Below are 18,764 nucleotides of genomic sequence, written 5' to 3' on the forward strand. Positions count from 1 at the left end.
CCCCCCCCCTTTTTTTGGCCTGTCAACAAAGTGGCTACACTTCTTCTCCTCCCCCCCCTTCCCTCCTCCCTCTGCTTGCTAAAGGACTGATGCTCTCAGATGCTTGCTGACTTGGCTCCCTCCCTCTCTCCGTCCCTCCCTGCCTGCCTGAGTAATGAGCCTGTCCTAGCACGAGATAATGAAAAGGAGAGAGGAGGCAGAGCGCCGGCCGGCTTCCGCCGCTTGGAGTGCCTTCCCTTCCCTCGGTCCACGCTCAGATGCTCGCGTTGCGCTTGCCTCTCGGACTAGCAGCAGCAGCAGCAGCATCATTCAGGGCAGCCGCTTGGCGAGGGAAGGCGGGAGGGAGCCTCTCGCCTTGATTGGCGAAGAGCTCCGCCGCCCCTTCGAGCTGCCCGGGTGTTCCCTGGCTGGCCAGCGCTTGCCTGCCGCCCGCCCTCTTCCTTTGCCCGGCACCAGCCAGTAGCTCCCGAAAGGGCGGGCGCCGCCTGCAGAGCAGCATCGCGGCGGCCGCGGGTCCACGCCAGCATGTCCAGCAAGGGCAAGAGGACCAAGGAGCAGGGCAGCCGAGTGACCTTCCCCCTTCAGCAGCAGCAGCAGCAAGGAGGCGACGACTGGGAGGACGAGGGGGCGCCCGAAGCAGAGCAGCAGCCCTCCAGCCGGGGCTGGAGGGGAGTCAATGGGGGGCTGGAGCCCCTCCAACAGCAGCAGCAGCTGCAGAAGGCGGTGAAAACCCACCGGGAAACCTACGGCTGCTACCCGCCCTCGCCAATGCTGGGCAGCATGTAAGTCCGGCGCCCCCCACCCCGAGACAACCTCCCCGTGGGTTAGGTCAACGAGGGATTGGGGGGCGGGGAGCGCCCCCAGCTTTGGGCAGGAAGGGATCCGCGGTTCATCCCCGTGGGAGGGTTGGGGATCAAAGTATTGGGATTTCTCTTCCTCTGGATCCTGGGCGACAAAGCGACCCGGATCAGCTTTCCTGGGTTTATGAGAGAGGGGGGCTCTTCCTCCTACTCCCGAGGAGACGGTGGCAAGGCAACAGGACCAGGAACTGTTGCCTGTCGTCCAGGGAGGATCTGGTTAAAGGGGATCGCACTTGGTTGGGCTCCAGGTCGAAAAGCTTAAAAGGCTAGCAGCGGAGAGAGAAAATAACGCTACCAAGAGTTGTCTCGTCATAAGACTGGACAGGGTGTTTTCACATGAGGGCTCCATGTTGTAAATGGGTTATCGCAATGAAGTCATTGAATTTGACGACAGGTGTTTTTTTTTTAAAAAAAAATAGTAATAATAATTGAATTTCTCTAGAAAGGGTAAATCCACATTAAATGGGGGTGAGGATATGGGCTGGCATTTTGGCACCAATTATTTGCATACACATGCTGCAAAATGCAATGCCACAATAAATACCTGTCTGAGTTGGAAAGTGAACTGTTTTATTCAACAAGAAAGGATAGACATTAGGTGTGGGTGGGTGCAGGAATTCCTGCCTGCCATAGTTGTTAGTTACTACTATTGTTTGGGATTCTGTGTTCTGTGCATTCTGGAGTGTAGTCCTCCTCACCCACTCCGCTGATTGCTCTTGCAGTTTGCATTGGGAGTTGGACTGAGTGTGTCTGTACCTGCAGCACTCTGGTTCCAGCCCACTTTTGTCCCCGAAAATGAATCTTTCTGCATTTTCTGTCAATATGCACTTTTTTTCTTTACAGAATTGCTGACTCCATTTTAAAGGTATCACCCAGAGCAAAAACTAACTTGGTCAAGAATTCGCTCATACGAGAGGCAGAGGCAGCCACCAACACGGATGGCTTTGAAAGAGAAATTCGTGGAGGATAATTCTGTCCTTCACAACTTGCAGTGGTGGCTATACAGCTGCCTCCTTGTTCAGAGATAGTATGCTTCTGAATAGCAGTAGCTGGAAACCACAGGAGGAGAGAGTGCAGTTCTCAGGTCCTGCTTGCAGGTCTCCCATGAACATCTGGTTGGTCTAGTAGGACCATTCTTTATGCTAATTCATCTTATTCCTACCCCCCCCCATTTGCTGCAATTTGCTAAGGGGGAAGTTGGAACACGTGTGTGGGAGGAGAAACTTGAGAGAGACCATGGAAGTCTCTGTGCCTAGTTTCTTCTGAAAGAATTTAGAAGGTGAAATGAGCAAAAGCTGCTCCTTGCATGGGTTCAAATTCACCGTACAGCAATGGGGAGGTGCCCTTTTTGAAGGAGAAAGGGAGGGACAATTGCCAAGAAGAAGGAAGATTCTCAAGATCTGGGGCACTTTCAGATAAGCTGTCCCCAACCAGTCAAAGAACTTTCTAAAAGGGTGGGTTATAAAGTTGTAAAAAAATAATAGTGAAATGAAGTGGGTGCTTGGTTTGCAAGGGTGGTTGTAACTATGGTGACTAATTTAGGACCATGGTCATTGCCCCTTGCCCATGGTTTTTGCTAGTCATTCTGGATTCCCCAGGCATTCACATGGGGGGAGCACACTCCCTGTATGTACTGAGGGTATCTAACAGGATTCTGGGCAGGTGGTCTTCAGGAACTCTGTACCATTAGGCAGAGTGAGACGGCTGCCTCAGCTGGCAGATGCTTAGGGCTGTGGGGAGGATGAAGCTGTGTGTGCCGTGCAGTTTGGCCTGCACCTGCCACTAGCCTGCTGCCGTTGGGTGTGGTGGAAGATGCTGTCCCATTGCCTGTGTTAATATAAGATGTAATTGCCAGTCCAGTTGGCTTCTGAACAAGGAATGCTTTATCTTACATTAGTTTTTATTTTAACAATATTGATATTTATATTTATAGTTGTTATTGTTTTAAGCTGCTTTAGGCACACTTTGCCTGGAAAGCAACATATAAATATTTTTAAATAATGGACAAGGGCACCATCTTGACCTTTGTCCCAGGCAGCAAAATGGCTTACGCCGGCCTCTGTTTCTTATGCCCTGCTTGAGAACTCACATAATGTACAAATGTATCTGCAAATATTGCTGGACCAGCCAAAGGAACGAACAACGAACTCTGTGATGAACAATGAGTAGGACAACTGAGAAATGGAGCTCTAAACAGGAGCCAAGATTTACGGAGTGCAGTGGTTAGTACAGACTAGTTCACCTTCTTGTGTGATTTCCTGTCTCTTAATGTCGCATAGTGAAAAATTGCAGGTCTGGATGCACACCCATGGAATATAGATGTCAGGGACTGGAAAGTGAAGGATACAGCTGAGAAAATGGCTCAGGCAGAAAAGATGCTGGAATAATTCTAAATGGGATCATTTCTGTTAGTGCTTGAGAGTTGACATGTGAGGTTAGAAAATGTCTCTTGGTGGAATGAAAAATGGATTTCTGTTTCACCAGAGCTAATGTGAAGCTGGAAAAATATTGAGGTCAGAGATGGTTGGCATGCAGTAAGCACAGGTGCCAAGCTTAATTTGAGCCAGGGCTCACTGAAGCCTGGAAGATGTGAAATAACAATTGAGAGTTCCTCAATAATTGAAAAAGGACACAGTGCCTTTCCCCACACTACCGTGCAACCACAACTGGTTCCCACAGGCCTTGGATTTTATTTCAAACCAGAGAAAGTGGATTCTAGGCAGGTGAGCTTCTGGAACTAGCCACTGATAGAAGCATGTTTCCTTTCCGACTCACAGACTACCAAGAGTCTTGTGGCATCTTAACAACCAACAACTAACTAATTCATTGTGGCATAAGCTTTAGTTGGCTACAGTCCACTTTATCATAGAATTGTAGAGTTGGAAGGCCCCAGAGGATCATCTAGTCCAACCCCCTGAAATGGAGGAATCTCAGCTAAAGCATCCATGACAAGTTGACTGATGACTGCTTCTCAGTGTCCCACCACCAGTCTCTGGCCCTTAAGGCATCATCTGCAGAGCCCTCCCTGGGGGGCTTTTGGAAGCAGTCCAACTTTTGCTTAAAAACCTCCAAAGAAGGAGAGACCAGCTCTTACTCTCAGAAGGTTCTTCCTGATGTTTAGTTGGAATCTCCTTTCTTGTAACTTGAATCCATTAGGAGAAAACAAGCTTGCTCCATCTTCCATGTGATATCCCATTAGATATTTGAATACGGCTATCATCTCTGTTTCCTTTTATCCAAGCTAAACATACCCAACTCCATCAACCATTCCTCATGAGGCTTGACCTCCAGACCTTGATTTTGGTCGCCCTCCTCTGCACACGTTCCAGCTTGTTAGTATCCTTCTTAAATTGTGGCACCCAGAACTTGACACAGTATTCCAGGTGTGGTCTGACCAAGACGGAAGAGAGCTGGACTATTACTTCCCTTGATCTGGACACTATACTTCTGTTGATGCAGCCTAGAATAGCGTTAGCCTTTTTTTGCTGCTGTACTTCACTGTTGACTCATGTTAAGCTTGATGTATGAAGTGTTATCCTGATTTCTAGATATATATGGAAGAGGCAGGATTGTAAACAGTGTGTTCAGAGGAAGAGTGAAATGCAGACAGTACATATGGAAATAAACTTAACATAGGCCGATAGTATAATTATTAACGCCTGTATTTTCTGCAAGTCATTTCCTTCTGACCTCACAGACCTAATTGCTTTCTGTCCCCCTGACCCTCATATATATCAGGATAACGTTGCATACACCTGATGAAGCTAACTGTAACTTTGTTAGTTTTTAGGTGCTACAAGACTCTCTGCTGTCTTGCTGCAACAGAGGAAATTAACAAAACAGTTGTTGATAACCCTGCTGGAAATTGTTACAATTGAAGTCCTATTCATGCCTACCCAGAAGTAAATCCATTGACTTCCTAAATGTGCACTGCAGTATGTTTATGGTAGCCCTTTTCCTTTTTCAGTTTGTCTTGATATTCTGACCAGAAGACAAAAGGCAGAATTTAGAAATGGCTATGCATAAATTCTTAAACCCCATAGCCCACCAACCCCCATGGAACTTGGGGAAGGACATAGCTCAGTGGTAGAACAGCTGCTTGGCATGCAGAAAGTATGTGTCTCATTCGCCAGCATCTCCAAATAGGGCTGGGAGAAACCTCCTCCTTGAATCCCTGAAAAGCTGGTGCAAGTCACAGCAGCCAATACAAAGCTATATGGACCAACAAGTTGGTTCCTATGTTCCTATTGGAAGAAATTTTCTTCAGCACCCCCTGGTGTATGTCCTTTGTAGTCTCACAAAGCCATAGCAATCCCTGCAAAGTTGCTGCTGAGCTACTTTCCTGCCTTTAAAAAACACACACTGTTTTTTCCAGAAGTCGGTCATAGAATTGGGAACATTCTGGGCAGTTTCTGTTGGGTACAGAAGCTTAACAATCACTGACCTTTTTTACAAAACCTAAAACATTTCTTTCTTTCTCTGATTTCATGCATTCTCAAGAAAGCTTTTATTAATATTTGCATTAAATAGCTATAAAATCCTAATAAAAAGGAACATTTTAAATGTCCAAGCGAGAAGAGTTTATGGAAATGTGAGACAGCGGCTCAGTCTAGCATGCTTTAATATCCTGCTGCATACATTTAATTGACATTGAAAGCATTTGTTTAATAGACCCAGATGAGTCAGGGGTGTTTTTCTCAGACCACTAGAATAGCTGCTGAGAAGCTCCACTTCCTGTGTCAGCTCAGGTCTTGCAGCGGTTCTGTTCTGCTGCCAGTAAAAAAAATAAATTACCTTTCCTCCAACCTTTTTTTTGTATTTTCACATGGCCAAACAAATTTGTCAAAGTGAAGAATGTCACAATGGGAAAAGAAAAAGAGATGGGGGACACTTAAAAGAAGATTCTAATTTGGAAGTTTTTGCTATTGTCTGGAGCTTATTTTTAAGTGGTAGTCTATGTATGGTCTTTACTAAATGTACAAACAGGGAAGGATGGCTTTCAATATTCATTGTATTTAGACTTCTGGCCTATCTTGTACAAAGTATCCCCAAGGGACTCACAATATAAAGGCCTTTCTATGTTCTGTTTAGGGGGAGTCCTTTGCCAGAACATTCTAGCAGTGCTTCTGTGAAGCACTATGTTTGTGGTATCATAGAACTTGGGAAGTCAGACCAATGTCCATGATCTGGGATAGCTCAGTTGGTAGAGCATGAGACTCTTCACCTCAGGGTTGTGGTTTAAACCCCACTCAGACATGAAGCTCACTGGTAACCTTGGGCCAGTCACAGCCTCCTAACCTACCTCACAGGGTTGTTGTAGGGATTAACTGAGGAGAGGGGTGAACCATGTACCCTTTATGAAAAAGTGGACATAAATGCAATAAATAAGCCATTTTGCTTACCTGCTTAAGAAAGCTGGTGGGGCCAGCCAGATGGAGATGTTAGTTGCCAACCTGGCACCCAGAAATCTCCACGTGGTGGCAACTGGATGCGTGCCAGTCACAGAAAATGATTTTCTAACACTGTTTAGAGCAACACTAATGTCTGCTAGCGCTGTTAGAATGCGCACAGCAGTAAGCCATGAAATGTACTTGGTGTTCGGGTTGTTGTTTTTGCCCTTGTACTATTTTATTTTATTGCAGATGTAAGTGTATTATGTTATGATAGATTTTCCAGACTATCCCCGTAGCATTACAGGGAGAAAGTTTGGACGGCCTACCATAGCATTTCTAGTTCTCCAACAATTAATGTATGGAGATACCATAAGTGAAATAAGACATGAGATTGCAAAAGAGGGGAAATGGAAGTAAAGAAAGAAGCGTATTAATTTTTTACTCCTCATCTATCAGCATAAGAGGAGCAGTGCAAGGTTTCCTACTAACCACATTCCCATTTATATCCCCCTCCCTGATTCCAACTGTTGTTTGCTCTTGTTCCGTTCCCATAATGGCTTATTCTCTCAAACACCCACTCCAACCACTTCCTGTGCCCTGCCATCTCATACCCAGGGGAGATAAAGATTATGATTAAATGTATGCCAGCAATTCATTTTCATTTCCTGTTTGTGGAGCAATAATACATTTCTTCCCAATGGTTTTTTAAAAAGAAATAAAATGCCTTGAGTTAGAATACATTTTTGCCATACATACATTATCTTCTCTGTTTATGGTGGGACATAGCCAGCTTTCACTTTTCAGTATTTTAGTCTTCGGGGATAACTCTGTTTCAGTGTACACTTTATGAAAAGCTTCTGTTACGAGATCTTTGTTTTGAGTTATAAAATACAGTGTTTCTAAAGAGGCAATTAATTAAACTGAGGCTGGCGACAAACCCAGAATATAAAATTAGGTGGGGTTTTTTGGGTTTGTTTTTTTTAGGGTGGACTTCACTGTGCACCTCCTTAAGTCAAGGAGGAAAGCTGTTTGAATCTCCCCAATTATAACTTAAAATTGATTCATACAAGCAGTTCTGATTCCACCCCACGCTCCGTCATAATTGCTGTGCAGTGGAATCCACACGAAATATGGAGCCCAATCTTAAGCATTTTGTTTGTTTGTTTGGAAGTAAATCCCCTGCATGTAGTTCATGCAGCTCCCAGTGAGTTTGGGTAATAGAAAATTAAAATTACTATTTAAATAAAAGCCTAGCCTCATTCATACATGCACAGATCTTTAAATTGGTCTCTGAAACCTGGTATGGCAGCTCTTCGCATTGGTCTTTGTACCACATTGGTACAGCATAAGAAGGTGCCTTATACCACTTAGCATCGTTTGTTCATCCAGCCCAGTGTTGTCCACTCTGGCAGTGGCTCTTTGGGTCACAAACACCTGATCATGTTAGCTGGGAATGTGAAGGGTTGAGCCTGGGACCTTCTGTGTGTAGTACATGTGCTATACAACAGAGCTGTGGTCCATCTTCTCTGTATTTGGCTTCATATGGTTATGGCTGGTTCTCTGTAACAACAACAACTGAAGCCACAAATACCTTGGACAGTGGCACCGCTACGGAACCTAGAGTTCAGACCGGCTCAGCATGAGCAGCATGGGTTCTGTGGAGGAAGGGAAAACCAGTTAGCAGGAAAGGAAAATGTGTGCATAGGAATTGTTTTTATTAATTGAATTTGTATCCCGCCCTAAATGTGTATCAGTGTGTATGTTTGTATGAATGAGAGTGGCTTTCACATTACATATGGGGGGGGGGGGAGGAAAGAAACTGGGCTAGAAATAAGTAGGAAGGTAGTGAAGAGGAAGGCCCAGTGCTCTGTGGTAGGACACACAGTTTAATGTGTAAGAGGCTGCCTGTTTAATTTTTGCAATTCCCAGTTAAATACTCTTACGCAGTAGGTGGGTCAGGCATCTTCTAACATAGTTCCTCTGTCTCTGGGAACAGCAACTGTGGCAATGCTTGGCAGAAGAGACCCTTTGGCACATTGCAATTGTTCAGTGCAGTTGTGTATCTCCTTGCCATGCACTGGCTTCATGCCTATACAGTACAGCCCTGTGGGATCTACACTGCGCTCAGGCTCCCAGCCACCAGATCCAAATAGAATCAGGCCAACTAGTTCAGTTGCTCTCTCCTGGGATCTGCGTGCCTGCAGGGCGATGTTGGTGCTAGGTCATTGTGCTGTACATTGCTTCCTCTCTTAGAGATACTAAGACTTGCAAGTTGCAACCTATTTCTTCTGTCCTTATGCAGTAGGAAGGGAACATGCAAAACCCAGTTCAAGAGTTAAGCATTTACCTTCGGCAATCTGGGGCAGCATAGTGGCTAAAATGATGGCTGTCACTTGGATGGCCCAGATTAAATTATCACTCGGCTGTAAGACTTGTCTAAAACCACACCAAGCCACTCTTGTCTCAACTTTAGTCCTCCATCTGTAATGTTATGATGATAACACTGAGGGTAGCAATTCTGGCAAGTTTTAGAAAAGTTGCTGCAAAGCTTACTGAGATAGATAGATAGAGAGAGAGAGTGTGTGTGTGTAGTGCTTTGAACATCCTAGAGCATGATACATGTCTGATATGAAGAACCTGTGCCCCTCCAAGTGATGCTGGATTCCAGCTCCTATCATCCTTCATTATTTGCTGTGCTGATGGAAGTTGGAGTCCAACAACATGCATAGGACCAAAGGTTTCCCACCCCTGGTTATGTTATGTTTTATGTTATTTAATTTATATACTGCCCTATACCCGGTAGCCTCGGGGTGGTTCACAGAATAATCAGGGTGGTTCACAGAACATGCTACAATGTCATCCTGGGGTTTTTTTTTTTACTGAGGCTGTGGACTGATGATATAATAGTAATCGTAATTATCTAGATGGACAATAATGCAATTCTCTAAGATGGTTTGAGTAGAGGAGGACTGCCATTAAAAGCCCTATGGAATGAATAACACTAGCATCATTTTCATTCCACCCTCGGCCTCTGCATGTTGGAGGTTGCTGACTGGAATGCTTTTTCTGCAGTCTGTCCCACCCAGCTGCCATAGCAGCAGATGTAACTCTGCTCTATGCTGTTCCTAGAGCCCAATTAATCAACCTAACAGGACGTGCTTAAGCAACAGGACACCAGAAACCAAGGGACTTGTGGGCGTGTGCACATTCCTGGTTTGGAGTGTTCCTTGCTCTTATTCTGCCCCTCTATAAATTATTGTAGAAGAAACTTGCTTGACTCTTCCCAAGTGTAAGCTATATACAAGCAGACTTCCGTCATGTGGTATTTCACAGCTACTTTGCAGTGGGGTACACAGAAGCCAGCAGCCCCGTTTTTGTTAGAAAGTAGGTACTTTCCTTTTGAATTGCATTGTAATTTGAAGCTCATATGCTCCGCAGTGTGAAGCATGTGCTAATAAAGCAAGTGTGGCTAAAGGTAATACGAAATCCAGTACTAATTAACTTGCAACAAAAGCCCTCCTGATTCTGATGTGTACAGATATCCATGCAAATACCTAAAAGGAAAAAAAATTCTGAGGCTGTAAGTGAGCATTGCTATTCTGGGAGTTTTTCCCTAGTATTGCTGCAGAAAGTTTCCTGAAAACATCTCTCAGTGCAGGAAGGCTTTCAGCTGGCACAAATCCCAGTAAGGCTCCCATTGCCAACATTATGTGGATATTATTAATTTATTTAAAAGGTTTCCCTGCCACTTTCATCTGCACTGGGAACGTAGTTTCCCCCTAAGTGGATTTATTATGACAGTTGTATCAACTCATTTCCAGAATTACAGCTTCCACACTCTGCCCACTTACCTGAGAGTAAACCCGATTAAACTCCATGGCACTTACATCTGAAGCGATATGTACAGGATTTCACTGTACATTTGTTTATATCACTAGGGTGTGAATATGACACCAGAGCAAGTTTAGAGAACAGTAAATGCCCTTAAAGGAACAGGGGCTCTTTCCTGTATTCCCTTGGGTGCCCTACCCCTGAGGAAGGAGCAGTCAAAAGGAGGGGGGCATGTTCCAAAAATGTCAAAACAATGGCACCAAGTCTCATCAGGTCAGCTCTATATCGGACTTCATTCAGGTTATGCTTTGTCCCACACAACAGGGACAGTCAGTTCCTTCCAGAGATGCTTCCGAGTTTCAGGAAAGTTTCTTCCCCAAAACAAGGGCCTTGTGCCTCAGTGCCCTTAGGAGGGTTAAATCCAGGCTGTTATTATGCCTCCCCAAGAGAAAGCATACTCTGTTCTTAGGTTATCCCCAATAGAGCTTAGTGGAACAGCCTGAAGAAGACCTTCCAACAGGGAAGCAAGAACTACCCCCCCCCAGTCTCCGTGCACCTTATTCAGGCTTCCAACTTGACCAACCTGCTCCCTGTGTTTCTATTGGGCTTTTCTACCTTCTCTCTGTCTTTTTATATCATTCCTGCCTCCCCTCCCTTCTGCCTAAGGCACAGAAGATGAGCTCCTTCACTGCCATCAACCTGCTGATGGAGAGCACTCCCACCTTTCTCCCATGGGTAGAATCTCCAGGCCAGGCACCCCCAAACTCCGGCCCTCCAGATGTTTTGGACTACAATTCCCACTGGTCCTGTTAGCTAGGGATCATGGGAGTTGTAGGCCAAAACATCTGGAGGGCCGCAGTTTGGGGATGCCTGCTCCAGGCAATGTCCAGATGTCGTCTCCTCATTGCCTGCTTAGTGCCTACATGCTTGTATCTGGGCCTAATTAAAGGGCCAGGTGCCAGCAAGTGTGGCAAATGGTTCTACGTTTCGGTTCCCATCTCAGTTGTATGCATGAACTTTTTAATAATATAGTTCTTTATTGAAAGTTTTTTTTCCTTCTAAAATGTGAATAGACAGAGGAAGGAACTCCTGCCCCCCTCAGTACAACCCCAAACAAGCAGCACTATTCACCCACCTCACAGAGAAAAATGAAGACCAGGTTGGAGGAAAACCAAAAATCACCCTCAGTTTAAGTGGATATAGTATTATCAAGATCTTAACAATGTGCACAGGTAATCAAAGAGAAAGAAAGTACATTCATTTTGTTTCGTTGAACAGAAATTGGAGACCCCAGTGGGCCCAAGAACAAAGTCTGTTTCCATTACCTAGAGCTCCCCATAATAGCCCTACTGACGTATGTAGTGCTGGAACAGCTCTACTGTGCTCCTGTATGTAAGTGTATTCAATAAAAAGGAACCATATGGTTGCAAATGGATCTCTCTCTATTTGCCCCCTAATAACTTGCCATTGATGCGAAAGCTTTTCCGACAGGGCTCTTTGCCAAATCTTAACAATACCAACCATCTACATTAGTGCACTTAAAACCATTCCAGAGCTTTGCTATTGTCGCACTAGCTGCAACTAAAAGGTGAATAATCAACTCCTGATTTGCTAGGTCCCTCTTTGGAGTATCAAACGAATTCAGCATCTGTTGCATGCATTTGCCAAAGGCTATTAATTCAAGACACAATTCTGAATTTGGATGGTGGCAGAAGAGAACTTAAGAGCTTTTCAGTTTGCACATTCAAGAACTACTACAGCTGCCATTATACATGCTATATATTCTGGTATGTTTTGCTGGGTTTAGCTTTGTAAGTAGCAAATGGTTTCAAACTCGCCAAACTTCCATTAAAGTTTGAGGGGGGGGGTTAAACAGCACCCTATAGCCTTTAAATTTAAAACCGAATATTTAGGTAAAAAAAAAAGGCTGCTAATGGTATGCATTTTTACATTCAGGCAATATTGCTGCTTATTCATACGAGTCTTCAGGGTCAACCTGAGTCATGTTGTTGCCTTGAGTGAAGGATAAGGTGGCGCCACATCTCCCCAGTCCCATCTTCAGAAGTTTGCAAGGCAGGCCATTCAAACCTTGTTTCAGCACTGATGATGGAACAGCACCCTCTTAAGGCTGTTTTATAGGGACCCAGGTGGTGCGGTGGGTTAAACCACTGAGCCTAGGGCTTGCTGATCAGAAGGTCGGCGGTTCGAATCCCTGTGATGGGGTGAGCTCCCATTGCTTGGTCCCAGCTCCTGCCAACCTAGCAGTTCGAAAGCACGTCAGAATGCAAGTAGATAAATAGGAACCTCTACAGCGGGAAGGTAAACGGCGTTTCCATGTGCTGCTCTGGTTTGCCAGAAGCGGCTTTGTCATGCTGGCCACATGACCTGGAAGCTATACGCCGGCTCCCTCGGCCAATAATGCGAGATGAGCGCGCAACCCCAGAGTCGGTCACGACTGGACCTAATGGTCAGGGGTCCCTTTACCTTTAAGGCTGTTTTAGAGGGCTCAGGACAGGCTTCTTGGCCTACACTGCTCTTTCATCCCAACAACTTGTTGCTACTCCCCACTGCCTAGCACCTGCTGCCTTAGGTGTCATTTGTCCACTGTCTAATGTCAGGGCTGGCGCTGCTAGTATTGTATACTTTGTCTCAGTTTGCTGCAATGCGTCATAGTGGATGTTCTTTACAAAATGTTTCAAATTATAAACATATTCTAAGATTAAAAAAATTTCCTCCAACTTTTCCAGCAGTTCAGTATTTGTTTGGGGGGGGGAGGGGAAGAAAGACTGGGCTCGATAAATGGGAAGTACAGGCATACCTCATGTTACGGCCGCTTCAGGTTATGTGTTTTCGGGTTGCAGACTGTGGGGAAACCCGGAAGTTCCGGAACGGGTTACTTCCGGGTTCTTGCTGCTCGCGCATGCGCAGAAGCACTAAATTGCGTAGAAGCGCCAAATCGCGCCAGCACTTGCACAGACGTGGCGCTTCAGGATGCAAACGCTGTGGGTTGAGGATGTTCCTCCGTCATGGATTATGTCCGCAACCCGAGGTTCCACTGTATAAATTGTTTGTGTGTCTCTTTGTGAAACACATGAATGGGAATACATTGGTACCTTGGGTTACAAACACCTCAGGTTACAAGCACTTCGGGTTACAGACGGAAATAGTACCTCGGGTTAAGAACTTTACCTCAGGATGAGAACAGAAATCACACGCTGGTGGTGTGGCAGCAGCGGGAGGCCCCATTAGCTAAAGTAGTACATCAGGTTAAGAATGGTTCCAGGTTAAGAACAGACCTCCAGAACAGATTGTTCATAACCAGAGGTACCACTGTACTGAAAAAGAATATGAACCTACCCAGTGATGAAAAAATTCCCATCATGGTCTCACACTAACATGCCAGGACTCCATCCTTTCATGCTAACATGAACCACTTCTGTAGAAACCCCCATTTTTACAAGTTATTTTTTAATAATTGCCCTTCTAGCAAATGTTTTTAATAATAGATATTAACATCTGACAGGAAATCATTAGGAGGAAATTTGGTTTTTAACTTTTTTTTATTACTGCAGTTAGTTTAGAACTGGGTCAGGTTAGAGGTGGGTGGAAAAAGAGGACTGCAGCCATTCACAAACTCTCAAAGAGTGTTTGTTACAGGTAGGTAGCCATGTTGGTCTGACGTAGTCGAAACAAAAAATAATTTTAAAAATTTCCTTCCAGTAGCACCTTAGAGGCCAACTAAGTTTGTCATAGGTATGAGCTTTTGTGTGCATGCACACTTCTACAGATGCACACGAAAGCTCATACCAATGACAAACTTAGTTGGTCTCTAAGGTGCTACTGGAAGGAATTTTTTTTTAATTTTTTGTCTCAAAGAGTGTGCTACTCAGCCTGTTAGTGGCAGGTGTTTTTAGAAAGCGTTTTGTAATATTGTAATGTTAATGAGCACTTTAGATTCCCCCCCCCCCCCGGTTGAAGACCTTATGATACTCAAAACATGCTAGGATAATTTTTTAATCACATTTTTGTGTGAATCAAACACTCTTGCATCTTTTGTGATTTCCATTGTGTTTAAAATTTAGATTGATTGAAATACCATTATTGTAAAACATGCTGGCTGTCATTTTCAGAGCAAAATAACTGAGTTTGCCTGCTACCCAGTGTTTGCACTCCAGCATTCTCCTCAGCCTGGTGTCCTCCAGATACTTTGGACTACAACTCCCATCATCCCTGACCATTGGCCACGCTGGCTGTGGTTGCACCTCTGCTTTCTACCTTACCTGTTGGTTTTGAGTTAACGAATGTATGACAGTTTGAGTTTGTTGCACATGTTGTTAGGTGCTAGTTTTCCATGCTCTCAGTTGATAAGGACAAACAGGATAGAATAATTAACCTACTGTCTGCTACAATTAATAACATTTTTGTTTCATTGATTTTGGGAGGACTGTCAAGTGTTCTCCCTTTGAAATTGATTGGACTGAAAAGTGCTTAACTCTGGCATAGTGAGTTTTGGTGTCTAATTCTTGAACTGTTACAGCAACAATATTTTCATTAACATTGATTATTATTATCATTGCTATTTTATTTAAACATTGCATTATTCCTGAAGGTCTCAGGATTACTTTCCTAGTAAGCATATATTTCAAACATACTTCAATAATAACTAACATTTATCACCCCCATGCAATCTCCTGCCAGGAAATTTACCCCCCATGCAATCTCCTGCCAGGAAATTTATCACAAGCAACCGCCATTACACAGTAAGTAGATTTTAAAACAACATCGGCATTAAATTCTCAAACTTCAATAGCCAATTTGGTTGTGCAGGAATTATGGTGCATCTTGGTTCCTTGTTTTATTTGATTATATATGTTCCCAAACTCTGGATATGCAGGACCACAGGGGGAAAAATGCTTTTTCAAATGCCAGGCAAGAGTCTTGTCAATGAAATACAAGCTACTTTCTAATAGTAATTTATTTTGGGAAAACATATCGGGCACATCAAATATATGACATTGTCACAATATATTTATTGGGCTATTTATCTCTGCTGACAAAACACTGTACTGTACATTTAGAAGAATGTTCTCGCCCTATAAAACTGAGTTTCATTTGCTGAATTTATTATTATTCTCCATCCCGTGTGAGGTGGGTACTAGGATGCAAGGGAAGAAGGAAATGAAAGCCTGTGGTTTCGAAGTTTTCTGCACGGCCTTGTAAGTATGAGGGAGTTGTAGCTTTTCAGATGCAGTTGGACTCGACCTCCATTGGCTCCAGCCAACATGACTACCACTCAGGGATGATAGTGATCAGTGGTCCAGAAACTTGTGCTTGGGTCTGTGAAAATGGAAAACGCGGAAGGTGGTCTATAAGAAGCTATGCCTCTTCAAGACTGCAAGGGATATTGCTATGACTGCCTGCTGTTCTAAGTGAGCTGCAACGGTGTTGCTCTGTAGGTGGTTGTTAAATTCTTATTGCCTGGCCAGGCAGAGATCCCCTGACCCCTGGCGACCCCCGAGTGGAATAATGACTCATGACAACATGCTATGGGATTAAAATTGGCCACAACTTTATTAAACTTTCAGATGTGGGGAGACCGACTCCCAGGTAAGTTCCACCCTCTATTGCCCTCTATTGAGACTACAATTCTCATCATTCCTGACCACTGGTCCTGCTAGCTAGGGATCATGGGAGTTGTAGGCCAAAAACATCTGGACAGCTGAGGTTGAGGAAGCCTGTTCTATTGTGTGTGCAGGACGGTCCCAACCCTACCTGGTCGACTCCCCTGGCAACATCTTCCCAGCTGGGATTGGTTTACTGTCTGAGGCTGGGTGGGAACCTCCAGATTCCACCTTGGGGAGGTGAAACAGGCCGAATTGCCGGGAATCGTGTGGGATCAGGGGGCTGTGCGCGGCCACGCAAAAAGTGCCCCCTGTTTGAAGTGGGGAGCGGTCATTATCAATTAATCCAGATGTGCAGTGTGGATTCTTTTTTGTGATTGACCTGTGTTCACCTATTGTATGCATATTTAACTTGGGCCACTCTAGCCCAAGAGTGTAGATTTCTCGAGAGGTTCTTCCAAAACAATGACAGCTATAAAAAATATTCCAAATGTATTGTTTCTGCTCATTAGGACCATTGATGGAAGCCCTTCTTTGAGACGCATGACTGTGATGAGGGAAAAGGGAAGGCGGCAAGCAATCAGAGGTCCAGCTTTTATGTTCAATGAGAGGGGCACAAGTCTTACGGCAGAGGAAGAGCGCTTTCTGGATGCGGCAGAGTATGGGAACATCCCTGTGGTACGCAAAATGCTGGAAGAGTCAAAAACTTTGAATGTCAACTGTGTCGACTATATGGGCCAAAATGCCTTGCAGCTCGCTGTGGGGAATGAACATTTGGAAGTGACAGAACTTCTGTTGAAGAAGGAGAATCTGGCACGGATAGGAGATGCCCTGCTGCTTGCAATTAGCAAAGGGTATGTCCGGATTGTGGAAGCAATCTTGAATCATCCTGGGTTTGCAGCTAGCAAGCGGCTGACGCTGAGCCCCTGTGAGCAGGAACTCCAGGACGATGACTTTTATTCTTACGATGAAGATGGCACCCGATTCTCCCCAGACATCACACCCATCATTTTAGCAGCCCATTGTCAGAAGTATGAGGTGGTGCACATGCTGTTAATGAAAGGGGCAAGGATAGAGAGACCTCATGATTATTTCTGCAAGTGCAACGATTGTACTGAGAAACAAAAGCATGATTCTTTCAGCCATTCCAGGTCAAGGATAAATGCATACAAGGGATTGGCAAGTCCTGCTTACTTATCTCTGTCTAGCGAAGACCCGGTTCTCACTGCTCTAGAACTCAGTAATGAGCTTGCTAAACTGGCTAATATTGAAAAAGAATTCAAGGTAAGGCTTCTTCTTTTTTTCTGGGCCTTCTCTGCGTGCTGCATTGGCTTCGGTGGATTAAAACACTTCACATTTATTTCCCCCTCACTTTATCTGTTCCTGTTAATATAGCTGCTGCAATGTCTGGTATGTTTTTTAAAAACACCATTTTGCTTTAAATGAAAATACTTCATAAGTGCCGGGTGTAATCAGAAAAAAAAATGCAATACTCCCCTTGGAATAGATGAAAACAGGTTTGTTCACTGTAACAGAACATAATTGTTTTTATTAAAGTGCACTCCGTTGAAATAATGTCATCTGAGCTACCAGGGGAAAAAATCAAGTGCTAGGTCCTAAATGAGTATTCCTGTTTCTATTCACACCTCTAGAATGTTGTTTACAAGTTATAAAAGCTATGCACATTTGTCATTTCCCTCTCAGAAGGACACCGCTCATTCATCTGCCAGAAATGTATTCACGTGCCAAGAGCCAGCTGTTAAAATCTATCCAGATGTCCCTCCTTTCTATCTGATTATCATCTACACACATAATGGTGTCATAGCATGCTGACACTAGTCTCTCTTTTTCCAAATTTTTCATTAATTGGACTCTGATAAGCATTACTCTGCTCTGCCCCTCTATGATGCCCATGTTCTTAAAATGCCTGATACAGTTACAGAGGATAGCCCTATCCTGAAGCAGGTCTTTCTGAAAAAAGAAACTGAGACAGTGGATGCAGATTGTAAACAAAATTGGTTCTACAAATGGCAATTTTATCCAGCTGCAGCAAACATTTTAATGGGGTCCTTCTGGGTCATTGTTGGATTCCGCTTCTCTAATTAACGTTTCCCTAAATTATTGCGAGGAGGCGAAAGGCGCATTAATCTACAAGCCTGTTCCGAGCAGAGAGAGTTTTAAAGAGATCAATGTGTGTGGGCAGCATGGGCTGGCGGTGATGGTATATGGTTATGTGGGTATTTAACACTGCAGTGCCAGATATAACGTACAACTTAATATCTGCTACAGCACATTTCAGCTCCTTCACTGGTTCTTCCATTGTAGATGGAAGTGCGGTGAAAAATTAGATTTAGCCTTTTTTGCAAGTTGCATATTTTGTAAGCATGGCATTAGATACGGATTTGAATAGTTAAATACATAATTACTTCATCGTTCTGTTCATTTACTGTACACAGTTTTGTGTTAGAACCTCATACCAAGGAAATCACCTCATCTTGTTGCGATGCATCCTGTAACACAGCAATTTATTAAATTGCAGATTTGTGAATCTTTATTTTATACATTGTACTGAAACACTAAGATTATTCCTTGTTGTGTAGTGCAGAAAGACATTTCTTCCTTACTGTTTATTTTCTGGATCCAGATCTTCTGCATCCAGATAAAATTGACTTATTGAAGTTACAAAAATATTGTTTGAAGGAAGACTATAATCCTGGAAGTTGAACGTGCAGCTATTACAGGCCATAATAAACTCTTTCAAGGCTTGGCTCTACTATCCCAGCTTCTCATGAAGCATGCAGTTAATCAAAGTTGTAGTTTACTGACTGTAACTGATCATAGATCATATTATTAATAGAACAAAAGTTTCTGGCAAAGACTGTTTGGGAGAGATATAGGCCCCAGCAAACAGTGGCAGCACCCAAATACTGATGTGTCAGCTTTGACTTGCACTCATAAATTGCAGCATTTACTGAAAAAGTGGTTGACTATATTGAATTAGGCCTTTTAACCCTGTTTGAAATGGTATATCATCAGACCTGTGTTTGTTCTTATACCGT

General features: G+C 44.0%; 1 protein-coding gene across 1 annotated transcript in view; it reads left to right on the top strand.

Annotated features, from left to right (window-relative positions):
• Positions 1-299: 299 nt before the first annotated feature.
• TRPC3 (transient receptor potential cation channel subfamily C member 3) overlaps positions 300-18,764 on the top strand; it is a 56,877-nt gene continuing 38,412 nt past the window's right edge. Inside the window, exons 1-2 of the mRNA XM_035113198.3 lie at positions 300-782; positions 16,218-16,989. Of these exons, the coding sequence (XP_034969089.3) occupies positions 526-782; positions 16,218-16,989 (1,029 nt within the window). The 5' untranslated portion in view covers positions 300-525. The remainder of the gene's footprint in view (positions 783-16,217; positions 16,990-18,764) is intronic.

The sequence above is a fragment of the Zootoca vivipara genome, chromosome Z1 (genome assembly GCF_965207765.1).
Source record: "Zootoca vivipara chromosome Z1, rZooViv2.hap1.1, whole genome shotgun sequence".
Lineage (NCBI taxonomy): Eukaryota > Metazoa > Chordata > Lepidosauria > Squamata > Lacertidae > Zootoca > Zootoca vivipara.